This window comes from Lagenorhynchus albirostris, chromosome 7 (assembly GCF_949774975.1).
Source record: "Lagenorhynchus albirostris chromosome 7, mLagAlb1.1, whole genome shotgun sequence".
NCBI lineage: Eukaryota > Metazoa > Chordata > Mammalia > Artiodactyla > Delphinidae > Lagenorhynchus > Lagenorhynchus albirostris.
This window is the reverse complement of record NC_083101.1, coordinates 1,584,703-1,612,255: the sequence shown is the minus strand read 5'-3', so window position 1 is coordinate 1,612,255 and position 27,553 is coordinate 1,584,703. Positions and strand designations below refer to the sequence as shown.

At 60.4% G+C, this 27,553-nt stretch overlaps 1 protein-coding gene across 6 annotated transcripts; it reads right to left on the bottom strand.

Moving 5' to 3' along the window:
* Nucleotides 1–712: 712 nt before the first annotated feature.
* Nucleotides 713–27,290, bottom strand: SNAPC4 (small nuclear RNA activating complex polypeptide 4). Of its 6 annotated transcripts, none has more exons than XM_060153740.1 (23): nt 27,150–27,290; nt 25,932–26,074; nt 24,959–25,005; nt 23,477–23,644; nt 23,224–23,349; nt 22,626–22,704; nt 22,097–22,178; nt 21,055–21,159; nt 20,895–20,967; nt 20,538–20,795; nt 17,393–17,540; nt 17,150–17,256; nt 16,944–17,038; nt 14,595–14,689; nt 10,276–10,355; nt 9,510–9,965; nt 8,073–8,316; nt 7,562–7,632; nt 6,920–7,024; nt 6,196–6,223; nt 3,656–5,271; nt 2,398–2,516; nt 713–1,513 (listed from the first exon to the last, which is right to left on the bottom strand). In XM_060153740.1, exons 2-23 carry the CDS (start codon nt 26,059–26,061, stop codon nt 961–963), a joined length of 4,785 nt encoding a protein of 1,594 aa, XP_060009723.1. In that variant the 5' UTR covers nt 26,062–26,074; nt 27,150–27,290; the 3' UTR covers nt 713–960. The 6 variants fall into 6 exon arrangements, with proteins under 6 accessions (XP_060009723.1, XP_060009724.1, XP_060009726.1 ...); XM_060153741.1 differs by lacking the exon at nt 27,150–27,290 and adding an exon at nt 26,869–26,890; XM_060153743.1 differs by having other exon boundaries at nt 714–1,513; nt 20,538–20,702; nt 27,150–27,289.
* Nucleotides 27,291–27,553: the final 263 nt, after the last annotated feature.

Sequence of the window (27,553 nt, the reverse complement as noted above, 5' to 3'; positions counted from 1 at the left end):
CCAGCACTGCTGGCTCCCTTCCTGTAGGGTCCTGAGCCCCTCAGCCCCAGGGTTTTTCTCTGCCTCCGGGGCCCATGGTGGTCAGTAGGCTAAACCCCGGGAATCCTGGCACCACCAGGCGCTGCTGAGTGGCCGGGCCTCCCCGCAGGCCTCCAGGAGGCCCGAGGTCACCCTCCAGGCATGACCCTCCAGGCACAGGCAGGCCCCTAGCCCCCTAGGGGAGCCGTGTTCTGGGGGATCCTGCCCCGGACTGGAGGGTCTTGGGGGGAAGTCCTGGTACAGGAGTGGCAGGAGCTGCGGCTCTGCGCACCCAGCAGGCAGAGGGCCGGTGCCGGGCCCTCCGTGACCCAGTGTTTCCTGTTTCATGACATGAGGCTAAGGAAGGAGTCTTCCTCCTGGTGTGTTTATGAATAACAACGCTACGTTCTCTGACCACGTCAGAATCAAACAGAAATCGGTAACAGGAGGACATCTGGAGAATCACTAAGTGTCTGGGAATTAAATAACCATCATGTTAAATAACCCACAGCCCAGAGGAGATCACAAGGAAACCTGGAACTGGTGAGCCCAGTACCAGAGGCACAAAGTGAAACACACACACCCACGTGGCGAGTCAGCCTGCGGCTGTGTGACGTGACGTGTGGTGTCTGGGTGCGGGCAAAGGGGAGACAGGTGACCCCAAGTGACTGCTGTCTGGGGGGGCAGGACACACGCTGGGCACACTTGTCCCATTTCTCTGTGTTGGAAAATTTCCCTAATAAGGTGAAAGCAAAGGGGAGCAGCGTGCAGGAGCAAAGCTCCAGGAAAGCCAGTGTCTCGGAGGTGTAACCGAACCCCACACCCGAGCTCCCTCTGGCCGGAGGGACAGAGAGGCCGCGGGGATTCCGCCTCCTGCCAAAGAAACGCCTGCACAGAATCAAAAGGGCACTGGCCCGGGGCTGCCGTGGGGGCTGCGGGTACTCAGGCTGCCACTGGTTCTGGGGACCCGCCGGGGTCGGCCTGTGTGGTCTGGATGGCAGAAGTGGGCCCGCCCCATGCCTGCGGCGGCACCCGGGTGGGCGCTGGGCTGCCCTTCCGCTTGGAGCAGCCCCCAGCCTGAAGGCCAGAGCCACAAGTGTTTCTCGTGAGATGGGTAACGCTCTGTTTCTCCCCTCCACAGGCCCCTAGAGGCCAAGCGTGCAGGGGCTCCGTGGACCCCAGGGCCCAGCTGGCGCACTCCCCACACATCCAGGGGTGGCCCAGTCCCTCTGCACACACCGCCCAGTACCTCAGGACGAGACCGCCAAGAGCGCGTGGCTTGCTTTTAATTAAAAAACAGGACATTTCTTCATTCCTCCCGAAATCATGGTTTGCACTCGGGGACCAGCCGAGCCCATCACGATGCGGCCGCTGTCGGCAGAGCCCTTCTGCCGCGGGCTGGGTGCCGGCCTCCCGGGGTGGGCAGGCTCGCTGGGTCCAGCACGAGCCCCACCTCCTGTCGGCAGCAGCAGTGGCTGTCCGGCCCTGGGAAGTCCTGGAACACAAGATCACCCTGATGGCAGGGGGCCCTGACCCCAGCCGGACCCCGCGGATGGGAACGCAGAGGGACAGCACTCTGCCTCGTGGGGCAGGGCGGGCTGGAGTGAGGCCTGGCTGCCCCCCCGCGGTCCGCGGAGCGGGCCGTGCGGAGGACTGGCCCTGGAGCCTGAGTGGGCTCTAAGCAGGCCCACCCCAGGCATCCCCTCTGCGGTCCCCCACCCACCCAGAGCTCCTGCTCCAGCTCTAGCCATCTAGCCCAGGACCCAGAACCTCCCACAGCGCAGCCCGCGCTGTGCTGAAGGACCCAGCTCCTGCCTCTGCGACAACCCCCCGACCCGGGCCTCAGCGTGTGAAAACCGACCATGCTGGGCCTATCTGGTGCCTGCTGTCTGGGCACTGGGGACCCCATGCTTGCCCCACGGGCTCACGTTCCGGGGGAGACAACAGACAGATACATGGATGGACCACGTCAGGCGTCAGGGACGGGCAAGCGCCACAAGGACAGACGGGCACTGGGACAGCGATGCCACCTTAGGACGGTTGGGGAGGGCGTCTCTGAGGAGCTGACCACCGAGCAGAGACCCGGATAGAGAGGTGACAGCCTTGCAGACGGGGAGAAGAGTCCCAAGCAGAGAGGACAGAAGTGCCAAGGCCCCAAGGCACACGTGGGCCGGCAGGAGGGAAGCAGCAGAGGCTGGGGTGCGGAACCCAGTGGCAGAGGGGAGAGTGAGGGAGGGGAGGGTCTCCGAGACCCGGCCCGCAGTGGCCTGGTTATACCACACCCCACCCCGCGTGATAACAAGCTGAGATGAGCTCCTGAGGCCCCGTGTGCCCAGCGCAAAGCTGAGGGAGGGCCCGGTCCCTCACCCTGCCGCTCACTCCAGCCTCCTCCGCTTCCGGGCATGCCGGGCGTGCCGTGTCTGGAGCACGTCAAGCTCATCGGGACTGTCCGGGCAGGAGGGGGCAGAGGCCTGTCCGGGGTGTGGCGATCCCTGAAACTAAGTCCAGGCAGAGAAAAAGTGACTCTCCAGCCAGGATGGGCAGGGGAGGGGGTGGCAGCAAGGGACAGGTAGCTCCTTGGACTTGTCCCCGCCGAGATGGGACAGGAGGTGCTGCCTTCCTGGGGTCACACGCGGGCTCTGGCTTTCCGCTGACCCCTCTCTCACTCGGGGGCTCCAATCCCCTCTGAGCAGCCCCCCTAGAGCCAGCCATCTATGCCACGGTTCCCCCAAACTGGGCTGGCCGGGCAGGGATGGAGGACCACGGAAGGCTGCACACACTGCGGGGGACAGCGAGCCTTTTGCCCTCAACACCTGTTTAGGGCCCAGCAGCGTTTTGCCTTTGCTTCAGTCCAGAAGCCCCCCCGGACTCCTAAGGCCGTGCTCCCGGGAAGCTGGGGGGCCGGGCCGGGCCGCGGGCAGGTGGGACTGGCGCAGCTCAGCGACAAGCCCGCCTCCCCGGCCCCGGCAACGCATAAGGGCGGCCCCAGGCTCGGCCAGGCCAGCAGCGGGGCCACCCTGCGAGAAGGCGAGGGACTGCTTCTGGGGATTCTCTGGGGGGTCACCACCTGCTCGCCGGACACCACCTGCCAGGGACCTCAGGGCCCTCCCTGTCCTGAGGCGACCCGGCTCTCCTGCTCAGCCCAGGCAACAGGGACTAGGGGCTCCCTGGGTGCACGGGTCAGGGGACACCTTCACACGTGTGTGCGGCGGGTTTCTTGTCAGGTAACGGTTACGGTGGTTTTGCTTCCACAGCTTAGAGAACTCTGCACGTGGACGTGCTGGAGTCGGCAACTGGACGGACCCCCACAAAGCGCAGGCGCACAGACAGCCCCCCAGGGGTGTGCGTGTGTGAGCGTGTGCACGCGCGGGGGGGCATGGAGACTCCTGTGGACGAGGCCTGGGTGGCGGGACCCCCATGCCGGCAGTGAGGTTCCTGCCGCCGGAGTCCGCGTGTGTGGGGTGCACAGAGCGGCCTCTTCCTCCGCAGAAACCAGCCGCTGGGCCCCCTGCCGTGACCTCCCCCTGCTCCCACCCCCCGTGCTCCGGGCGGGGGCCGACACCCACAGGGGGTGAGGCGCACCGGGGGATGCGGGCGTGGGGAAGGGGGCGAGGGCTCCACACCTGCAACCACCTACCTGAGCAGGCATGGCGGCCGCCTGCGCACCGCTGGCTGGGTCCCCCGGCTGCCCGGCCACAAGCTCTGGCTGACCCGGGCTGCTGTCATCACTGTCGCTCTCGGGGCTGGACCTCATGGCTACTGACAGGGTGGTAGGCACGCCGCGGGGGGACAGGGTGGCCAGGAGTGCGGGGAGGGCGAAGGCCGCCAGGAAGCGCACCCGCAGCAGCATGTAGGCCGGGCTGTCCCGGAGCTGCTCGCGCACGCGCCCCAGCGAGGCCTGCAGGGCTCCGGCTGCCCCGCTGGGCACCAGGGAGGCGGCTCTGTGCTCCAAGGCCTTCTTGCGGAGCAGGAGGCCAGACAGTGTCCGCAGGCTGCACAGCGTGGGAGGATGGTAGGACAGCCTGCTGCCCAGGGGGGGCACACGTACCCCCCGCTGCCCCCTCAGCCACTCCCGCACAGCTGGCTCGCCCTCCTGGGAGAGGAGGCGCAAGTCCAGGGCCCTCTTCTCAGGCCTGCGCCGGGGCGTGGGTGGCCCCTCCAGGCCCGAAGGCCTCCTGGGCTCCCCTGGCCCTGAGGTGGTCCCGGGGGGCTCCGCTTCAGAGCCGTCAGCCAGGGGCGTAGCCTGGGAGGACGTCCTGGGTACAGACGTCTCTCCAGGGGAGCGTCCCCCAGGGCCATGGGCCATGTCCACCTCCGCAGGGCTCTGGGATGTGGGGTGCGCCGGAAGGGTCAAGAGCTCTGTCCCGGAGGCAGGGTCTGATTCTGTGTCCGTGTTGGCTGGGGGCTGCCAAGGGCGGCCCTGCCCAGGGAGCCTGGGGCCCTGGCCTGCCTGAGTCGCAGCTGGGGAGGGCAGCAGAGTCACCGATAGCCCTGGAGGCTCAGGAGTCCCTGCTGGCCTCGGAAGGCCCACCATCGCCTGCACAGGCACAGAGAGCAGCCCCTGGGCTGTGAGCACCCAGGTGACAGGCAGAGGGGTGCTGGCTGCCGTGTGTGTGCCCAAGGCTGGCGTCAGGCTGAGGCGCTGGACAGGCAGCCGAACCGGGCTGGGCGCTGCAGTGAGCACGGGTGGTGCCTCGGGCACGCCCTGCTTCCGGGACGTGGCCGGGGCCTGAGACTGCCCGAGACTGCTTGGCCGGCAGCTCACAGGGACCTGGCCGGGGCCCAGACCTGGGACCCTGGAGGCAGCAGGGGCAGCCGGGGCCTTCGAGGCTCCTGTGGAGGCCGGAGCGAGGGCCAGGGCTTGCAGTGTCAGGGGTCTCTCCTCCGCGGCGGAGCCCCAACAGCCTAACGCACTCGAAGCGGCCGCCACGGGGCCCCCAGGCCCAGACAGCACGGCACCGGAGACTGGGGGGCCTTGGGGGGCCAGCGGCTGGAAGACCACAGGAGAGGAGACCAGCAGCTGGGGCAGGAGGACCGCGCGGCCCTGGGCAGCCTTCCTGGCTCGGGCCTCCCGCAGCCGCTTCTCCCGAAGCAGCTCAGACACAGTTTTGGGCTTGGGCCGGGGTCCGGACGGAGCCGGCGGGGGTGCCTGCGGCGTGGACTCCGCGTGGCAGGCCTGCGGCCCTCCACTCCCCATGGGGCAGGTGCTCTTCTTCGCAGCTCCTCGGGCCGGCACGCTCTGGAGGAGGCAGCCTGCAGGGAGGACAGGACACTGACTGACGAGCTCCCGAGATAGGACGCGTCCCAGGGGAAGGGCCCTCACAGTGGGCAGCTGCTGGGCCTGGCATCTGGGCCGAGAGGGGCACATCAGCCTGGCCGCTCGTCCCCAGACCTCCCCTCGCACGGCACCCCGAGCCCCCATGCTCCTGCCCCAACCAGGGTGGGCCCGGGAAGAAGGCCAGCCCACGACGGCCCTGTGCATCAGCCCTACATCTCAAACACCTTCCAAACAAGGACTACTGGCTACACTGCCCTCCTCCCTGCACGTCACCTCTCAGGACCCCAGACCCTCGCCCGATTCTGCCGGTGTGGGCAGACTGATGGCCACAAGCAGGAGAGGCCCGTACCAGATGCTGCCCCACCAGCCCCACCAGCCAGGCCTCCTCCCTGAGGTGGCATTCAGACGGACCCACCACAGGACATCCCTGGTGGCACAGAGGTTAAGAATCCGCCTGCCAATGCAGGGGACACAGGTTCGAGCCCTGGTCCGGGAAGATCCCACGCGCCGCGGAGCAGCTAAGCCCATGCGCCACAACTACTGAGCCTGCGCTCTAGAGCCCACGAGCCACAACTACTGAGCCCACGTGCCACAACTCCTGAAGCCCACGCGCCTAGAGCCCGTGCTCCGCAACAAGAGAAGCCACCGCGATGAGAAGCCCGTGCACCGCAAGGAAGAGCAGCCCCCGCTCACTGCAAGTAGAGAAAGCCCGCGCACAGCAACCGAGACCCAACACAGCCAAAAATAAATAATAAATTAATTGAAAAAAAAAAAAAAACAACAAAGAAACAAAAACGGACCCACCACGAGGCACTGAAATCCAAAACCTGTAACAGGTCTGGCCCTTTCCCCACTAAACACAAACCACCCAGATAAAGGGAGAGGCAGATGGGCAGTACCTGGGGTGTTCTGGGCACTCGAGGGTACCTGGAGAAGAAACCAGAGTCAGCGCTTCGGGAAAGTTCCCAAAGGCCCAGACCCACTTTTCCACCCCCACCAAGACCACCATTAGCCTGTCGCCCCGCGCCCAACGTGACTGCACCCAAAGGCACCCTTGGGAGAGCTCATCTCGGCGGGGTCAGGGCTGTGTGGGCTTTGCAGGGAGAGGCAGGGGACCTGGCTGTCTAGGCAGGAGGGCACGGGGCTCCGTGGCCTGGATGGGCCACCACAGGACTGTATCTGGTCCTCCGACCAGCAGCATTATTTTGTCACTTCCTCCCGAGGTGGCCGGGCTCAGGGACACAGCCCCCGGCTGCAAGACTCAAGGATTTGGCCACCCCAGCGGGGCCAGTGCCCAGGGCAGCGGGCGCCCAGTGGCCCCCACGCTCCACCCAGGGGAGGTACGGCCAAGCGGGGGGAGCACACGCTGTGCAGCCAGGCGGGCCTGAGGGCCAGCGCAGCCCCTGCAGCCCCTGAAGTCGCCTCAAAGCCCCTCCGGGCCCCAGACACCCCCGGGAGACGGGCAGACGCCTCCCAGGAGCGTCTCGGGCTGTCCCCGGCCTGTGGGGACCCGGAAATGCCTCTCTCCCCAGCTAGACAGGCGCCAGCTGTGCCGCTGGGACGGGAGGGAAGGGTGGCGGGAACCAGGGAAGCCCGTGCCTGGCCCTCACCCTCACTCCTTACCTGCAGGAGTGGCGAGTCCCGGGCACCAGCCCGGAGCAGGGCGGGCGGCCGGGCCTTCCTCTCCCGAACGACCTCCATGCAGCCAGCTGTGTCGATCTGGAACAACTGAGGGACGTGGACACACACCACCACGTGACAGGAGGCCTTCCTGCCCATCCTGAGGCCCCCCGCCCCCTGCAGGGCCAAGGCCATGAGGGTGTCCGTGGAGGGACTCAGGCCAGCGCTGACCGCAGCTGCTCTCGTGGAGCAGACCCAACGCCCCAGAGGCCTGGGCTGGGCCCGCACAGCCCCTTGAGGCTGTGGCCACGTGGCTCAGGCCCTAGCCAGGACTCGGGTTCTCCAGGCCGCCTCAGTGGCGCCACCTTCCTGCCCTGACCCAGCCCCTCGGGACGGCCAGGCCCCCCTTCCCCTCAGCGCCCAGCCCCTCCCACACAGGGTTTAGCTGGCGCGGCAGGGCCGCCGCCCCGTGGTGCCCCTGCCACGCTGAGTTGCGCGCTGAGAAGTGTGGGCCACGGAGGAGCCATTTTGAAGGATCCACCACTTTAAAAAGCTGGACTTTAAGTGAACCCACCACAAACTTCAAAACTCCGCCAAAAACGCAACGCACAGGAGAAAAGAAGGTGTGCGTCGGTGGCTTCTTACCTGAATGAAGAGGGTGAACACCGGGGTGCTGGCCAGGTGGGCGCCCTGCAGCTGCCTCCTGATGCCGTCAGCTGAAGGGGACAAGGGCACGTGTGCACAGGGGCCCAGAGAACCCACACCCCGCTGCCGCCGCGTCCAGCCAGGAAGAAGGGCGAGGACCTGCTGGCGGGCTGGCATGCACTCCTGAGCCCCGAGCGTCCCGCCCCCCAGACAACGTGACCCACACGCGGGCACCGACGCACTCAGACCCCGGGAAGATGCGCCCGCTTAGGCCTGAGTGTCTGCTCACTTCCTGAACCGGCCACCAGGTGCTAAGCAGAACGGGAGAGGCAAAACCAAACACCCCCCCAGGTCGACACCGGGCGGACAGTACCCTCCCCCGACCCCCCTCCCCGGCAGGGCAGCTGCGACCTCCATGTGCCTGCAGGTCCCCTCCAGCCCCCCTCCCCGACCGACTCTACCCCTGGGCCCCACAGGAGGCTCCCAAAGGGAAGGGGCCCCCGGGCAGTACCTCGACTGTGCGCCACGGCGGGCCTCCGGGGAGTGTGTGGCAGGATGACCTTGCCCACCCATGGGCTCACGGCCGTCAGAAGCTGGTGCTCAAGGAGCCTCCTCTGCAGGGCGTGTCCCTGGCGCCGCTGCCCGGTCCTGTGCCACAGCGGCCGCACGCAGGGCCTGGCCCTGCCACTGCCACCACCACCACCAGGGGTGGGCCCCGGGGCGGCGCTGCGCAGGTGCGGCTGCCTCAGCTCCTTCTGTGGGGAGAGAAAGGCCCCTGGGGCTCCTGGCCAGGCTCCGCTGCAGGGCGGCCACGCGCCTACCCTCACCATCCTCCACTCCCGCTGGGTGCCGGAGCAGGGTGCGGGTGGGAGACGAGACGGGTGGTGGGCACCGGGGTGGTCTTGGCGGCCTGGGGCGCCGCACCTGGCACCAAGTGGCCACGTCAGGCTGAGCACCTGCAGCGCTATCTCCAGGGGCCCCGAGTGGACGTCCCCACCCTGACACGCACGGCTCCCTGCCCAGACCCCAAAGCGTCCCGCACCCACGCCCTGGGCCGCTGGGAAACACTCTTTGGAGTGTGGTGACCTCAGAGGAGGGCAGGGGGGTCCCTAAGGCCTGGCTCCAAGAAGCTGCCCAGCTCGGCCACACCCAGGACTAAGAGAGTCCCCGTTCCTCCGGGCAGCTCCCTGAGCTGATGACACGACGTGCCTGAGACAAACCCCGGGGCTTAAGGCCCTGCAGTCACAGACTCAAGGAGAGACGATCCCACGTGGCACGCGGGCCGTGGCGTCCACTGTCCCTGGTGTCAGAGAGTGGGCTTCCAACCGCGCCCAGCACAAAACAGCCGCCCCAACGTGGACGCCACCCAAACGTGGCCAGAGCTGTGTCTGGACCTCAACACATCCACGGACATGCCCACGTGTGACCGGCTGAGTCAGACCGAAGCAGGCAGACAGTGGGACCCTCCACAGGGGCCTCCTTGGAAGCAGGGCGACCGAAGGAACAGCTCCTCCTCGCTGAGCCCACCTCCCGCCCCACAGCTCGGGGCAGCACCCACCCTGTCCCTGCAGCTCTCCCACGGAGCTTGGAAAGCAAGCAAGCTGGGGGATTTCCGGGCGGTCCAGTGGTTAGGACTCAGCGCTTTCACTGCCGGGGCCCGGGTTCAATCCTTGGTTGGGGAACTAAGATCCCACAGCTGTGCGGTGTGGCCAAAAAAAAAAAAAGCAAGCAACAAGGTGGGGAGTGGAGGGCCGGCCCCAGGAGCAAGCTTCTGCCTGGGCAGCTCTCCGGAACGAGTGCACAGGCCAGGAGTGCACACCGCAACGTGCAGGGAAGAGGCGTCTGCTCCCACACCCAGGGCACAGCTGCGCGAGCCCAGGCCATCCCCATCCCTGAGCGCAGCCCCGCTGACCCCAAGCAGGAGAGCTCCCACCCGCCCATGGCCTACCTGGTGCGCAGGCCCCGTGGAGCTCGAGGGGCGAGCGTCCGTCGAGCACAGGCATTGGATGCCCCTCAGGCTGGTGCTCTGGGTCCCGGAGGCGGCCCGCGCCTGGCCTGCCGGCTCTGCTGGGGCTGAGGCCGTGGTGCAAGCTTCCCAGTGGCCACCCTGGGCCGGGTCAGAGCCCTCAGGAGGGCGGGGGCAAGCACCACAGGGTCCTGGCCAGCTCCCGGGCCCCCCTCCCCACAGCTCCCTGGCGCTCTGCCGGGCAGGAACCCACAGGTCCACGTCAGGCACCACATGCTGTGTTGGCAGCAGCGCCTGGCCCCCCGTCAGGGTCCCCAGCGCTGCCTCTGGCTCTGAGTCCCCGCTGTCCCCACTGCTGGCGGTGCTGCTGTCCCCGCTGCTGGAGCTCCACCGCGCCTTGCGAGGGGGCCGCCGCCCCCGCCTGCGCCGCTGCTGCTTCTGTAGGGGGAGGGCTACTTAGAGGTCCCAGCCCCCCGGGGCTCAGCGACGGGGGACAGTGGGCAGGCGGGCCAGGCCTCTGGGGAGAGGCCTCGAGTAGGTGCGCCTCCAGGGGGCCAAGGGGGCCGGGCGTGCTGGGTGGAAGCGCCCTCCCGCTGCTCTGAGGATGGAGGCCGAGCTCCCTCTGCCCTCGGCCGCCTGGAAGGAGAGACGCCACGGCCGGAAACCAGAGGCCCCCATCCTCGCCCGCCAGCCGCCCTCCCCTCATCCTGCCTGCGGTGGCGCTAGCCCCCGGGGGCCGGGGCCTCACCCTGACCAGCATTTTCCACTTGCTCAGGCACTGGGAGCCCGTCCGATGGGGTAGCTCAGAGGCTATTCTTGCCCAGTGACCTACAAGAGCAGAAACAACACAGAAGTTACTTCTTATGAACAGGCTTGGACAACACAAGCTTAGCAGCTTGGAGAAGAGGGCTCCTCTCCACCGTACGCTGGCGGCCCCTCTAGCGGACTCGCACTGTGTTCCGTCAGAACCCTCATGCTGCTCCCACACCCGAGCAGCTCCGTGAGAGGATGGGTGTCTGACTCTCAACGGATAGCCAGCCCGAGGGGAGTTCTAGCAAACGCACAACCATGAGAAAAAAGTCACCCATGTTTACGTGAAACGGCCCTTGAATATCTGCTATTCCAGGCTTCTAAACCAGAGGTTTCCAATTATTCGGTGTTTTCTGCCAGACAGTGCTGGTGGGGCATTGCTTCTACGGGGCAGTCGGACTGCGTGGGACAGAACCCTCCAACCTGGCAATGCTACATCTAAGGATTTCCTCTAAGGAAATATTAACAAATATAAGCAAAGACTGAGCCACTGAACCCTCAGCTCGTTCCACCCCCGAAACAAAAAATGAGAAACAATTTAAACGTCCATTAACTGAAAATTGATAGAATAACCTGTGTACTATTATCCAAGGAAATATATCACGATTACTGAAAATAACACTAGGACGCAGAACGTGTACAGACGTAGAGAAATATTAGTAACAGATAACATAACGACACATCATAAAGCAAAAAATAGCTGCTCAATTAAAAGTGGAATGACTCAACTTAAATAAGCTGGCTCTTCCTAGGAAAGCCACCTGCACAGGGAAGTACCGGGCCAGTGCACGCCAGCAGACGGCGGCCACCTCTGGAGACAGGAAATGAGTTACGTTCCTTTCCTTCTTTTCATACATCTCTGCTTCTAAATTTCCTATAATGAACATGAATTAGTTTGTAAAATGAAAAAACCACCACCACCTGCTGAGATGATGAAAAATGGGGCAGAACAGGAATTCCCTGCTGGTCCAGTGGTTAGGACTCTGCACTCTCACAGCGAGGTGCGGTCTTTGGTCGGGAAACTAATATCCCACAAGCTGCATGGCGTGGCCAAAAAAACGGGGCAGAAGAGCTGATGACCAGGGAGGCAGCCTGGGATGAGAGCAAACCACAGGCCTCCAGTGGCATCTGCAAAACTCCACCATGAACTCAAAGCTGTGAGAAGCCCTCGGACAGCAAATGCATCAAGAACTCACCAGAGATGCCAAGAGCACGGAGTAGGGAGACCCTGAGCTGACCTCCCGGGGACACACCAGAAGTACAACTACTCACAGAATTAGCGCACGTGAGGATGGCCTGAAGGCTAACGAGATATTTTCCACAATCAAAGGCACAAAGAAGAAACCAAAACGAGATGGGGAGGAGGGGTAGAGACGCAGGGCAGTCAGGATGCACACCTCCGGGTCAGCAGCCCACAAACGGGAGGAACATCACCATCACAGAAGTCTTTCTCCAGGAGCGTAGGGTCTGAGCCCCACACTGGGCTCCCAATCCTGGGGGGTCCTGCACCAGGAAGACGAGCCCCTACAATATTGGGTTTGAAAGCCAGCAGGGTATACACTTGGGAGAGCCAGAGGGCTATGGGACACAGAGACTCAGCTCTTTTTTTTTTTTTTTGCGGTACATGGGCCTCTCACTGTTGTGGCCTCTCCCATTGCGGAGCACAGGCTCTGGACACGCAGGCTCAGTGGCCATGGCTCACGGGCCCAGCCGCTCTGCGATATGTGGGATCTTCCCGGACTGGGGCACGAACCCGTGTCCCCTGCTTCGGCAGGCGGACTCTCAACCACTGCGCCACCAGGGAAGCCCAAGAGACTCCGCTCTTAAAGGGTGCACTCAGAATCTTACGTGAGACAGCGGTTTGCAAGGAGCCTGGGTCAGACACGCTTGCCGATGGTGGAGAGCCTCCCAGAGAGGCAGGAGGTAAATGGAGCTCCCCCTGGGGATGGAGACACTGGTGGCAGCCATTCTGGGGAGCCAGGTCCACTGCAGTAACACCAGTGCTGGTGGGCGCCATTCTGGAATCCTCCCTCTAGCCTATTAGCTCTGGGGACATGGCCCCACCCGCCAGAAGCCCTGCTCCAAGCACCGCTCCCCCACCCCGGACGTGCAGCCAACCACGCAGGAAGCCTACCCTGCCCTGCAGCAGGCCCACAGCCGTTGCACCAGGGCCGGCCCCGCTGACCAGCACCACAGTAGTTGACCCTGACACAACAGAAGGGCCCACAAAGCCCATGTCGGGGCACCCCTAGAACACAGAGCTCTGGTGACCAGAGAAGACTGCACTGCTGGGCCCACAGAATGTCTCCTACACACGGCCACTTCTCCAAGATCGGGAAACCTAACTGACCTAAACACAGAAACAGAGAGAATTAAGCAAAATGAAATTGACAGCAACCTAATAGTAGTAGGGGACTTTTAACATCCCATTCACATCAATGGACAGAAAAAAAAATCAGTAAGGAAACACTGGCCTTAAATGACACGTGAGACCAGATGGAATTAATAGATATATACGGAACATGTCACCCCCAAACAGGATACACGTTCAAGTGCACATGGAACATTCTCCAGCATAGACCACACACTAGGCCACAAACAAGTCTCAATAAATTTAAGAGTAAAATCATATCGAGCATCTTTGCTGACCACAATAGTATGAGACTAGAAATCAACTACAAGAGGGACTTTGCTGGTGGTCCAGTGGCTAAGACTCCATGCTCCCAATGCAGGGGGCTGGGGTTCCATCCCTGGTCAGGGAACTAGATCCCACATACACGTCGCGACTTAGAGCTCACGTGCTGCAACTAAAGATTCCGCGTGCCGCAACTAAAAAAGATCCTGCATGTCACAACTAAAAAGATCCTGCGTGCTGCAACTAAGACCCGGCACAGCCAAAGTAAATAAATAAATACTACAAAAAAAAAAAAAAAGAAAGAAATCAACTACAAGAAAAAAACTTCAAAAACACAAACATGTGGAAGCTAAACGATCTGCCAGTAAACAACCAATGGGTCACTGAAGAAATCAAAGAGGAAATAAATACCTGGAGACAAATGGAGATAGAAACACAAAGACCCATAACCTATGGGATGCAGCAAAAGCAGCCCTACGAGGGAAGTTTATACCAATACAAGCCTATGTCAGGAAACAAGAAAAACCTCACGTACAAAATCTAACTTTACACCTAGAGGAACCAGAAAATGAAGAACAAAGCTCAAAGTTAGTAGAAGAAAGAAAATAATAAAGATTAGAGTGGAAATAAATGAAACAGAGATTAAAAAAATAACAGAAAACAGTCAATGAAAGTTAAGCGCTGGTTCTTTGAAAAGATAAACAAAATTGAGAAACCTTTAGCCAGACTCATCAAGAAAAAGAGGGGGCCCAAATCCATAAAGTCAGAAATGGAAAGGAGAAGTTACAACCGACACCACAGAAACATAAAGGATCATGTAAGATTATTACAAAAAATTATACACCAAAAAACTAGACAGTCTAGAAAAAATGGATAAACGCCTAGAAAAGCACACTCACCTAAGAATGAGTCAGGAAAAACAGACAGTACGAATAGACTGATTACCAGTAATAAAATTGAATCAGTAAAAAAACAAAAAACAAAATATAAAACAAAACTCTCAACAAACAAAAGTCCAGGACCAGATGGCTCCACAGGTGAATTCTCCAAAACATTTAAAGAGGAGCTAACACCCACATGTTCACAGCAGCACTATTTACAACAGCCAGTACACGGAAGCAACCTAAGTGTCTATCGACAGATGGATGGACAGACAACAATAATGAAAATGTAGTGTCTATACATACAATGGAACACTGCTCGGCCATGAAAGGAAAAAACAGAAATCTTGCTATTGGCAACAACACGGATGGACCTAGAGGGTGTTAGGTCAAGTGGAATGAGTCAGAGGAAGTGTGACTGTACTTGTGCATGAGGTCTAACACACAAAACAGACAGACGCCAGGCCCGCAGATGCAGAGAACAAATGGGTGGTTGCCAGAGGGGAGGGGTGAGGGGTGAGGCCAAGCAGGTGAAGGGGATTAGGAAGGAGAAATCTCCAGGTACCAAATAAATAAGCCAGGGGACGCTCTACACGGGAGAAGAAACATCGTCAATAACGTTATAATAACTGTACGGGGACAGGTGATTACTAGACTTACTATCATCACTCCCTGACTCACGCAAATGTTAAAATCATTTGTGTGAAACTAAAAAAACCAAAACAAAAAATGAGAACTTACCGACACCATATTTTTCTATTAATTCAATTAACTTTTCCTCTTCTTTGGAATTCCATCGTCCCTTTTTCAAGCCAAAATGTAACCTTCTGAGATACCTGAAAGCAACATAAAAACAAAGGGACGTTTTAGAAGCCAAGATGGCCTGCTGCCGCCCTGCCATCTGCAGTGGTTTCTAAGCTATGACACCCAGGGCACAGGCAACAGAAGAAAAATACAGGCAAACTGGACTTCAGCAAGATAAGAAACTTGTGTGCTTCAAAGGTCACCATCAAGAAAGCGAAAAGACAACCCACAGACTGGGACAGGGTATTTGCAAATCACGGATCTGCTAAGAGACTTGTATCTGGAATACATAAAGAACCCTTATAACTCCATTTTTAACATGGGCAAAGGACAGAAATAGCTGTTTCTTCAGAGAAGATACACAAATGGCCAAACACAGGAGAGCCGCTCAACACCATCAGTCTTCAGGAAACGCAAACCAAAATCACAGGGAGATGCCGCTTCACTCCCACCAGGATGGCTCGAACCACAGGCAGTAAGTGTTAGTGAGGAAGTAGAAGCCTGGGAGCCTCCTACACTGCCGGTGGGAATGGAAAAGGGCACAGCCACTTTGGAGAACAGTCATTCCTCGAAAGTTAAGCAGAATCACCATGTGACCTAGCAATTCCACTCGTAGGTGTAGCTGAGAGAAACGAGTGCGTATGTCCACACAAACACTTGTACACAAGCGTTCATGTTTCCACGGTTCACCCATGCTGTAACACCTATCAGATTACCCCTCATTTCTAAGGCTGAATAGCATTCTAGTGTCCATACATTAGAAGCGCATTTCGTTTATCCGCTCATCTGCTGACGGACACTTGGGTTGTTTCCACCTTTTGGTTGCTGTGAAGAGTGCTGCCACGAACACGGGCGTACAAATTTCTGTTTGAGCCCCTGATTTCAATTCTTTTGGGTACTGGGTGGAATTGCTAGATAATGTGGTACTTCTCGGTCTATCTTTCTGAGGAATCTCCATACTGTTTTCCCAAGTGGCTGCACCATTTTATACGTTTTATGATCCCACCACCAGTGCACAAGGGTTCTAACTTTTCCACATCCTCTCCAACACTTGTTATTTCCTATTATCTATAAACATTAGCCGTCCTTAGGTGTGTGAGGTGGTATCCTGCTGTGGTTTTGGCTTGTATTTCTATAATGACTAACCGTGTTGGCATTTTTTCATGTGCTTAATGGCCATTTGCAAGTATTCTTTCAAGAAACGTCTATTCAAGTCCTTTGCCCACTTTTTTTTTTTTTTTATTGCGGGCCTCTCACTGTTGTGGAGCACAGGCTCTGGACGTGCAGGCTCAGCGGCCATGGCTCACGGGCCCAGCCGGTCCGCAGCATGTGGGATCTTCCCGGACCGGGGCACGAACCCATGTCCCCTGCATCAGCAGGCGGACTCTCAACCACTGCGCCACCAGGGAAGCCCTGCCCACTTTTAAAAAAAAAAATAAATTTATTTATTTATTTATTGGCTGCGTTGGGTCTTCGTTGCTGCGTGCAGACTTTCTCTAGTTGCAGCGAGCGGGGCCTACTCTTTGTTGTGGTGTGTGGGCTTCTCACTGCGGTGGCTTCTCTTTGCTGCAGAGCACGGACTCTAGGCGCGTGGGCTTCAGCAGGTGTGGCTCACGGGCTCTAGAGCGCAGGCTCAGTAGCTGTGGCGCAGGGGCTTAGTTGCCCCATGGCATGTGGGATCTTCCCAGACCAGGGCTCGAACCCGTGTCCCCTGCATTGGCAGGCGGATTCTTAACCACTGCACCACCAGGGAAGCCCTCTTTGCCCACTCTTGAACTGCTGTATTTTGGCAGGGAACAGCGTTTCTTTGTGGGGTGATCAAAACGTTCTAGAATTGACTGTGATGATGGCTGCACAGCTCAACAAACACAACGAAACCCACAGAACTGTACACTTTAAATGAACGGATTATATGTGAGTTACAGAATAAAGGTGTTAGAAAGAAAAAGAAGAAAGAAAAAGCGAGCCAAGAAAAGGACGAAGCTGCAGCTGCCTGCCAGGAACCTGCCACCAGAGAGCTGGGAGAGGAATTCAGACCACGGGGCTCAGGGAACCCGCCAACCAGGGGGTCTCAAAGGATGTCCAGCTGAGCCTGCACACAAGCCTGGTCTCAAAAAGAAGCCGCCCTGCTTCCTGAGCAGGTGAGCCCTGGTATGCCTAGGCCCCAAGGCCACGGCCTCCCCCTCCGCCAGCAGATGACCCCGGGCCAGTCTCCCAGCCCGGCCCGCGGCCCACACAGAAGCAACCCCAGCAAGGCCTTCCCTTGCCCAGCGCTGTCCGACTCACCGATCTCGGCACTGGGCATCGCTCCTACCTGGCACCTCTTCCCGGATTTTAAACCAACCCTGCTCCCCGTACTTGGCAACTGCCCGAAGCAACTTCTGCAGAGAGAGGAGCACAAACGGTCCGTCTGCTGCCACAGTCACGACCTCCCCAGGCCCAGTTCAGTTTTAAACTCCAGGCTCCAGCTCCCCTGGGTCCTGCCAGCGTACCGCGTCTTCCTCCGGGGCCCAGAGACCCTTCTTCAGGCTGGGGTCCAGGCTCTTGGTCCAGCGGTAGATGAGCTGCATGGAGTCCCTCCCCTCCATGTAGTAGACGACTGGGGACAGAGGGGCTCTGTGGGTGCCACGCCTCCCGGCCGCCCGGGACGACATGACCCCCACTCCGCCCCGCCAGCTCGCGCAGCTGTGACGAGGGCACGGCCGGGGCTCCGCCCTCCCGGGCGCGGGACTCACTCCTCCGGTAGGGGATGTGGCTGCCGACGCGCATCTCCTGCACAAGCCGGGTGAGCGCGCGGTCCTCCTCCTCCGTCCACTCCCTGCGCTTCAGGGCCGGGCTGTGCTGCTGGTACTTCTGCAGGCACTGGAAGGCACTGCGGCAGGTCTGCCGGGGCCAAAGCGCGGGGCGGGGCGGGCGGGTTACTAGCACTCGCCACGCACGGGGGATGCCCAACTGCGAGCCAAGGCTGCACTCCTGCCAGGCCCCTGGGGCACAGTGGAGAGTGCCCCCGACAGAAGGCTCGGGCCCACTAAAGAGGGTCCCCAACACTGGCGTATGAAAGCAAGTACGTCCACAAGCTGTCGGAGCTCCCCACTGATGTGACACCAAAACCATACTGTGAACTCAAATTCCCAACAGAGGCCCCAGGTCAGCCGAGTCTACGCGCGAAGGTACCCTGCAAGGCGCGTGCCGGCACCGTGGCGCGGCCCCCGGAGCCCGGAGGCGGTCTCTGCGACGCCTCCATCGGGGTGGCCGAGCGTCGCCCGTGCCGGGGGCTGGGGGTTGGGGTTCTGGACAGTCCCTGGTGTGGCATCTGTGTCCGGGACACCCTCGCAAGGAGAGCGCCAAGGCGACGGGCCCCGGCTTCCACCAGAGTTCCAGCTGAGCACACAGCCCCCAGTCCCCGCCGTGAACACTTTTGCCCAAATCTGCCCCCTCACGCGTCTCCTACGGGGAAGGGGTTTTCCAAGAGCCAATGAAGGCGGTGTGAACTGTCTTCTTTCCCAGAGCAAGCTCTCTGGTTACAGAGCACAGGGTGGGCAGCCTCCTGCAGTCTGTTTAGTTGAGGTGTACAGGTGGTGAGGCCTTTGGAGGCGCGACACGAAAGGCACAACCCACTGAAGAAAGAACTCGTGAGCCGGACGTCATTAAAGTTGTAAACTTCTGCTCGACGAAAGACGACGTCGAGAGAATTAGAAGACAAGCCACAGACTGGGAGAAAATGTTTGCAAAAGACACATCTGACAAGGACTGATACCCAAAACACACAAGGCACTCTTAAAACTCAACAAGCAGAAAATGAACTACCTGAATGATAAATGGACCGACAGACACGTCACCAAAGACGATACACGGATGGCGAGCACCATGTCGTAAGTCACCAGGGAAATGAAAATTAAGGTGAGGCCCCACTGCGTCCCTATCAGAATGGGCAAGATGTGGACCCGACAACACTAGATGCTGGTGGGGGCGTGGAGCTGCAGGAACCCCTGTCCGTGGCTGGTGGGGACGCAGGTGGTGCAGCCACGTTGGAAGACAGCATGGCGGCTGCTTACAAGCTAAACGTGATGATCCAGCAGTCGTGCTCCTTGGTATTTACCCAAAGGAGGTGAAAACCTCTGTCCACCCAGAAACCTGCACGTGGGTGTCTACAGCAGTTGTATTCATAACTGACAAGGCCTGGAAGCACCCAAGATGCCCTTCAGCAGGCGAATGAAAAATAAACTCCGGTCCATCCAGACAATGGGATATTATTCAGCGTGAACAAGAAATGCGCCACCGAGCCATGAAGAGACACAGAGGAATCTTAAATGCACGTCCATAAGTAAGAGGAGCCAATCTGAAAAGGCCACGTGTTGCATGATTACAAACACATGACATTCTGGAAAAGGCAAAACTACTGAAACGGTAAACTGAACGGTGGTTGCCGGGGGGTGGGGGAGGAAGGGTGCATAGGTGGAGCACGGAGGACTCGTAGGGCAGTGAAACCCTCCTGTACTAGACGATAATGGTGGGTACGTGTCATTGTACTTCCGTTGAAATCCACAGAATGTGCAAACCCCAACGTAAACCATGGGGGATCACGACACGTCAACGTAGATCTGTCCTTGGTAAAAAAACGTGCCACCTGGTGAGTGACGTTCATGACAGGGGAGGCTGTGCACATGCGGAGGCAAAGTGCACGAAAGACCTCTGTACCGTCCTCCCCATTTTGCTGTGAACCTTAAGCAGCTCTAAAAAACGGTCTGGGGATTCCCTGGCGGTCCAGCAGTTAGGGCTCCGCGCTTTCACTGCAAGGGGCACGGGTTCAATCCCTGGTCGGGGAACTAAGATCCCGCAAGCCGCATGGTGCGGCCAAGATACACAAAAAAAGTCTTAAAAAAGAAAAACATTAAGGAACTAAAGACATAAAGGGAATCCTCTGGCAGTCCAGTGGTTAGGACTCAGCACGTAGAATGATTCTTCTAAAGACTCATTTACCAAGCAAATAAAAGCTAGTGTACCAAGTCGCACAGCAGCTAAACGTATACAGCAAAGCTGTGAGCGACACGAGGACAAATCGACTTTTTAACAGTTACGTCAGGCTTCATCCGAGTTCCGTCAATACAATTCTTCCAGAGAGCAAAATTCAATAACATAATAAGCTCCATTTAATAGGCTTATACGGGAACCCAGACTCTCAGGGCAGAGGGCACGCTTTTGTTTCTGAGTGGCTTTGGTCTGCTGCAACCACGTGCTTGGCCACAAAAGTGAGAAATTTAAAAAATGGAGATGTTTACCGACTGCATTCTCAGGTCGTAAAATTCAAACTAAAGAATAACAAAAGGGATTCCAACACACCTCAGTATTTAAAAATGAAAAAACACATTCCTACGTAAGCTAAGATCCAAAGAGGGCATGAAAACTGAAATCACAGCCACTCCAAATCCGATACAAGGAGACACTCCACACCAAGCTGTTCTCAGAAAAGCAGGCCTGAAATGCCTCCATCGCTAAAGACAGAGGGGAGAGAGCTCGGTTCTCGCCTTAGGAGAGGAGAAAGATAACAGAACCCACAAGAAACCAGGAAAAGGTTCTTCTCAAACACCAAAACAACTAGAGAGAGACAGGCGGGAACTCGGGGAGGGAAGGCATTTGGACGGAGCTCAAAGGCTGGTCTGGGATGTGGGTGGAAGGCACGTGAGCTCTCAGAGAAGCAGCGGGGTCTGAGGAGCCTCCGAACTCCGCCTGGGGACACGTAGAGGGGGCACCCTCCCCCAGGGCCACACCCTCGAAAGCGTCAGGAGGGAAACCTCCGACAGCGCCAGGGGGACAACCCTGGCCGCGGCGCGACGTGCAGCCCGAGGAGCCCCACCCCCGCCCGGGCCCTCCAGCCCTCACCCCCAGCTCGTCGGCGATCTTCTGCCAGTGCAGGTGGCCGTGCGCGGCCGCGATGGCCTGCAGCTGGCCCAGCTCGCGCGCGCTCCACTCCTGCTTGTTGATGGCCGGGTGCTCGAGGTTCTGCCAGAAGCTGCGAATCTCCCGTGCGCCGCGGCTGCCCTCGAACTGTAGGCGGAGGGGCCTGTGTGCAGGGCTCGGGGGGCTGAGACGCGCCAGCAGGGAGAGCCCCGGAAACCACCCCACGCTGTGGACGTGCACCTGACTGGAGAGGCAGGTCTGGCGGCCACGCGGGTCTCGGCCTCGCTGCCCGGTGCCGACCCCCACCCCAGCTCCCGGGACGGAGCCGCCCCAACTCACGTTGACGTTGGAGATCTTCTCCCAGTCGTGGTCGTCCAGCCTGTTCCCCAGCAGGGACTCCTCGGGCAGCTGACTGGAGGAAGGGGCCAGGGCACAGGGTCACGCTGGGCTGCCCTCGGCTCGCCCCGCATGGCACCCTCCCCAGCAGGACCCCACTCACTTGATGTCCCGCACCTCCTTCTCAGCCTCCCTGGCCTGCTTCTCCAGGATCTGCCTCTCCGCCTCGCTCGTGCTGCTGCTCTGTTTCTGCTGCAAATACTCGAGCCTGAGGAGCAGGAAGAGGCAACAAGGTTACCGACGGTGCTGCTGTGCCCCGCGGGGGCACGTGGGGGTCTCTGGGGCTAGCTTGCCCTTTCCACACACCCGGGACACACCCCGAAGAGCTGGTCACCCCATACCACACCACGCGGCACAGCGACGGGCAGCACAGACTCGGCGCGGGGTCCAAAGGCGAACCCCGCTGAAGCAGATGAGCTGCGCACTCTGTAAGCTGCCCTGGGCCTCGCGCCCGCAAAGAAAGCAGCAGCCCTCCCTCTGGGTGTCACGACGGTCACGCTGGCGGCCAATGTGGCGATGCTGATGTGGGTGACACAACACTATTGGCGCCCCACGTCCCAGAACTTGCGTCCCAGCTCCCAGCCCTGCGCCCCGCACACAGCGAGGCCCTCCAGACATCCTGACCCTCACGCCCAGCACCGAGGCCAGAGCTGCAGTTACCACTACAGGAAATAACCGTTTCCAGAACAGGCCGAGCAGAAAACCCAGCTCTCCTACAGCCCGAGGAGTGACCCAACTCTCACCACAACAGATCCTGACCCACGCGTCAAGCCGCGAAGCAGTGGGCAGCCCCTGGGACCCCTGGCCTGACCCTAGGTGCTGTGACGTGGTCACGAGACACCACGCTATCAGCACACGTGGATGCGTGTCTTGCAAATGGTCCTCACTTCCAGGGATGGAAACTGAGGCCCAGGCCAGAGAGAGCACCCAGGTCACATGACTTACATGGCCACCAGGCCTGCCCCACCCTCACGTGCCACCCTAGACGTCCGGCTGCCCTACATGGGAGAAAGTTCAGGAGCAGTGCCACTCCCGCTGCAGTGGAGTGACCCCAGCAGAGCAAGGGGCACGGCTAACGGGGCCTCTGGCCATCGTGAGCCGCCAGCCTGGACCGGCCCCGCCCGGTCCCCCGCGTTCAGACTTACTTGAGTAACTTGGGCTGGAGCAGACGCTGCAGGCGGTCGCTCACCACTGACTTTCTGAGCAGGGCCTTTTCCCAGGTCTTCCCTGAGAAAAAAGGAGAAGGATGTGGTTGTACCGTCCCCAGGACGCGTGTGCCTCGGTCAGACCCCCTCAGCGACCCTTGTGCCCCGTGCAGGCCCGCGGAGAGTAAGCGAAGGTGCTGGCGGGCGCCCCGGGACTCTCCCCAGCGTGCACGCCCCCAACCCCACTCCCGGGCAGGGCCCCCCGGGGCTGTGAGCTCAGGAACGTGGCGGGAGTGACCAGAGACCGAGCCCAGGGAGGGGGGCTGGGCCTGCCCCTCACGACAGTGTCACCGCAAGGACCCCACCCGGCACGGGAAGAGCTGGGCTTCGAGTGACCAGGCCCAGGGGTCAAGGCCCCGAGGAGCCTGGCAGCCCATGCCTGTGTGGAGGCCTGGGAACAGGCAGGGCGGGGTGAAGGCCCCTCGAGCCCAAGCCGGGCAGGTGCTGAGGTTTGGGCCTGGGCTCTCACACTTGGTCACCAGGAGCTCCTCGAAAGCCTTGATGCCCTGGGCGGCCCTCTCCCGCGTGTCCTCGTTGGCAGGAGGCCCCTGTCGGAGAGTGTCCTGTTATGATGTGGATGGAACCCGACTGTGCTCCCCGCCGGGACTCGGGACCCCGCCCCCAGCTTCTCGAGCAGCCCGGCCGGCCGCGTGTGAGGCCAGGCCCCGGACGCCTGGCCCTAGAGCGCTGCCTTAGAACGGCTCTGGACGCCACCTGGCGGCACACGGTGAGCTCAGTGACTCCACGAGTGCTGACGAGGGGGGCGGGACTGCCATCAACCACGGGGACACCTCTGCTGCTAGGACTCCACACTCCTGCCCACGCGCCACATCTCCAGGAAACGCCCCAGGGGCTTCTCTGTGCAGCGAGGTCAGCTGCCACCTTCCAGGGGAGGAGACCTGGACTTTCACCCCTGAACCCGGCAGTTTTAACTTAGGGAGGCTGGGGAACGCTCTCCCGAAGAATCCAAGGGAAGTCACGACGCCCACAGAGGCCGTGGGGACGAGAGCCCCTTCCCACAGAGCCTGCCCACCCTCCCTGACGAGGGCAGAGCCCGCACCACTCACCACTCCGGTGACCTTGTCCTTGAAGTAGGGCTTCATGAAGTGCCCCATATACAGACTCGAGGGCAGGGTCTTGCTGTCCTTCACCCTGGAGCCCTTGCACCCCACCAGTTCCCACATGACTTCCTCCTGTGGCAGACACAAGGGGCCACCTGTGGGCCAGGCAGCAGTGCCTCCCCTTGGAGAGGAGGGGACCCAGAGCCCTAGTCCCGGGAGGCCCGGCTGCAGGACTTCTTGGGGCCAGACCCCGTCCTACCTGCTGCTCCCGGTTCTGGGCCAGCAGCAGGCTGACCTCCGCCAGCTTCTCCCGGATGACCTCCTGGTAGACCATGTTCAGCTGCAGGCAGGTCTCTGGGTCTTCAGGGAGTGCCTTCTCCCTGGGGTCATCCTCATCATTGCTGGCCTCCCCCCACCTTTCTCCTTCCTGGTGACAAGCGGAAAACTGCAGGTAAGGGAACACTCCCGCACCCTCCGGGCCCCAGTGGAGCTACATTCTGGCCACTGGGCTGGTGTGAGACCACCCTGACAGAGGACCACACAGCGCACATACACGTTTCCTAGTTTTAAGACAGTTCAATTTATGTGTAATTTCTGGGCTTCCCTGGCAGCACAGTGGATGAGAACCTGCCTGCCAACTCAAGGGACGAGTGTTCGATCCCTGGTCCGGGAAGATCCCACATGCCACAGAGCAACGAAGCCTGTACGCCACAACTAGTGAGCCTGTGCTCTAGAGCTTGCAAGCCACAACTACTGAGCCTGTGTGCCACAACTACTGAAGCCCACACACCTAGAGCCTGTACTCTGCAACAAGAGCAGCCACCGGAACGAGAAGCCCGCACACTGCAACGAAGAGTAGCCCCCGCTCGCCACAACTAGAGAAAGCTCGTGTACGGCAACAAAGACCCAACGCAGCCAAAATTAAATTAAAAACATTAAAATTAAAGAAAAAAAAAGTACTATCTAAGAATAAGTTTCAGGTGGCGAAGTGTAACGAAATAAACAGTTTTCACTTCCTACGATAAAAACTCTGCAAAACTTGGACTTTGTAAGAGGCTCGCTGGCAGCCGCGGTGAGCAGGAACAGGGGCCGCTGCAGCGTTGTAAGACTAAAAACAGAGCCAGCCCCAATGTCTATCTCGAGGCGACGAGTCTCAAAAGCATGGAACTACCGTAAATGCACATCAGAAGGACCACCCAGCTACTAAAAACAGGAAGCAATTCTGTTTCTATTGACTTGATGAAAATAACAAAAAGCCAACTGTAAAAACTTTCCAAACTAATGTAAAATTACAACATAAGCAAAAGACAGTTAAAGACCGGCACCACCTTTGTGCTTTACTTGCCAGGCGCTGTTCTAGGCCTGGTACGTGTGCACTGACTGGTGCTGTGAGTGCCCCCATGGCACAGACTGGGAAACTGAGGCAGAGAGGTGAATACGGGGCAGGACCCAGGCAGCCCGCTCAGCCTCCCGCGTGTCAGGTCACATCCCCTGACGTCAGTGGAGCCAACAGGAGCTCAGAGGAAGCAAGAGGTGTGAACGCCCGGCTGTTAAGAGAGGTCTATCCAGGGGCAACCTTACTTCCGATTGTACTTCGGGGTGTTTCCTCCTCACTAACAAACACGTGTTACCTTAAAGATGCAGAAAAACCAAGACGAGTTCAGGACACCCCCCTCCCTGGACCCCCTGGCAGGGTGGTGTGCCTGCCTCAGCGGCACAGTCACCTCAGGCCAGAAGTTACCAAGGGCAGTGGGCCAGCAGCGTCCGAGTCCTCGTCGGGCAGCGAATCTGCAGGAGCGCAAGCACACGTGTCAGTTAACTACGACGGAGACGGCGGCTGGTGATGGGACGCCACAGGCGCCGAGGAGACCGACGGCCAGCGCGGCACGCGGCGCATCTCCCAGGCAGACAAGAGAGGAGCGGAGGCCGGGGAGGTCCGGAGGGTGGGACCTGTGCTGCGTGGACCTGCCCCTCCCCGCCCGTGCCCAGTGGCCGAGCACTGCCCATTGACTGTGTGAAGCGGGCACTAGGCCTAGGGCAGGGTCAGCCAGAGAGAGACGACGCCAGCCCAACGCGGAGCGCCGCCGGGCGCGCAGGGACCACGACGGCGGGGACAACCAGGGCAGGATTCACAGGAGACAGCTCTGCCCTGGGGGAAGTGAAGCCACTCAGAGGAGGGGACAGGACATGCACAGAGGCCCCGATGCCAAGTGAGGGAAGGCCCTGGTGTAGCTGGGAACCGTGAGAGGCTCGGTTTCAGAGCTGCAGCTGGGCCTGAGCGGGCTGAGCAGGCCGGGGCCCTGGACGGCTCAGCCACTGCAGGCAGGCCTCCAGCCAGAGCTGCGGGGAGGGACACTCAGGGCCCAGGAAAGCATGCGGAGTGGACAGAACAAGAGCCTTGGCAGCAGGGTCCTCGGACAGAGGGCAGCTGCCTGAGCCCAGGGAAGAGATCCATGGGGTCTCAGCGGTGGTGACTGTTCAAGCACGGGGGCGAGCTCAGCCCTGGAACCTTCCGACTGCTGAGGAGGGCAACACGGCCCCTCTTCCCAGGACAGCCGGCTGCACCACGGGGCAGGGTGCTCGCCCACAGCCAGCGGGGCCAGGGGCTGACGAGGGAGGGGTGGTAACACACCGTCCAGCAGCACAGCACACTGCGGCCGACCGGAGCCCGAGGGCAGACATGGCCGCTCTGACCTAGGAGCGTAGACACTGACCTGCATCAGAATCCGAGTCGAGACTTGACTCCGAGATGTCCACGTTGATACTCGAGGAGCCGGGATCCAGAATCCTTTCCAACTCCCTGATCTCCTGCGATATTCTGACTCTTTCAGCATCTATATCCATGACGTCTGCCCGCCTGCAAAATACGCTATGTTATACACCAAGGGGGTGCAGAAATCCCACCGGCTCTCAGACGCACAGCCCTGCAGGGGATTGACCAAAGCAGGCACCGGGCGAGAGGCTGGGCCCGGGGAGCCCTGGGACCGACCTGACACCCACCTGTGCCCCGTGAACTCCCGCTTTTGCCCTGTCCGCCGCCCTGAGGCTGCGACCAGCGCAGTGGGGGAGAGTGATGGACACCAAAACAGTCCAACTGCCACGAAGCCATGAGTGAGCTGGCCACCCAGTGCGTTAAAAGGAGGGCGTGGTGGCAAAGTCACTAGAGGACAAGAATGAGGCCCATGGACCCTAGATGCAGCCGCTTGCCCGCGGCACAGACCTGGACACACAGGGTATTGGGCAAGCGAGCACTGAAATACACGCTGACCAGGTGGCAGGGCTCAAAGCCCTGGGAGGAAGCCCCCTGGGCCTGCTGTAGCCCCAGCATCTAGCACAGCACCTGGCCTTCGGGGCTGACACTGAACAAACCCTTGCTGAAAAAACAGGGACCTCTTCTTAGGAACAAGGATGTGGAAAGTCTAAAAAGGGGTCGAAGGTGGGAGAATAAGTGGGCGGCAGGGGAAACGCCAGGGGAACAGAAGCACAGACCCAGGAGCCCAAACCACTCAGAAGCAGCCTCCTCCCGCCCATGCAAGGCCTCTCCCCGCTGCAGGCGACGGGGGCCTCCACTGCGACAAACAGGGCCGCCGCCAACCAGAGCGTCCCCAGCTCGCGCAGCAGCACAAAGCTGAAATGCAAAGTGTTTATAACCCAGATCGGCTTGAAGCCAGCCGGTCTGCAGAACCGACAGCAGCTCCGGGTGGGCGCGGGGCCACTACCTCCTCGGGCAGCGGGAAGGAGGCCTCCAGGACGGCGGCGCGGTCCCGGCCCAGGGGTCCCCGCGCGTCGGGGCGCCCCGCACGCTCTGACCCCGACGGCGCCCGCTGGGCCCCGGTGATGATAAGCCCCGCGGCGGACCCCGCCGCCCCCCGCCGCTCCTCACCAGCCACCCCCCGGCCCTCGCCCCCCGGCCCTCCCCCGTCGCTCCTCACCTGATCGCAAAGCTGGCGCCCGGCCTCCGCAAACCTCGCTTCTAGCAGCAGCGCTTAGACTGAGCCGCACACCGGAAGTCCCGCCTCCAAGGCCTTGGCGGAGGCGCGGGGCACGCCGGGACGGGGCTCTCGGGCGGGCCAGTGCTGCCTCCGTGCGGCCGCCCGCGGGACTACCCGCGCCCGCCGGCGCCTCGCTGCGGCCCCAAGGGGCCCGGTCACCGGGTCCGGAGTCTTCTCCCTCGCTGTGGGACCTCCCGCAGCCACCGAGCCTGTCTGTGCTGTTTCTCCGTTAGCTGTGTCCAGGGTTTTGGTTGAGGAACCGAGGAGAAAACCCGCCGAGCGCTCGCGACTGTCGCGGCCGGGCCGTACGGGGCCGGTGCGCCGAGCCCGTCGGAGACGACCGG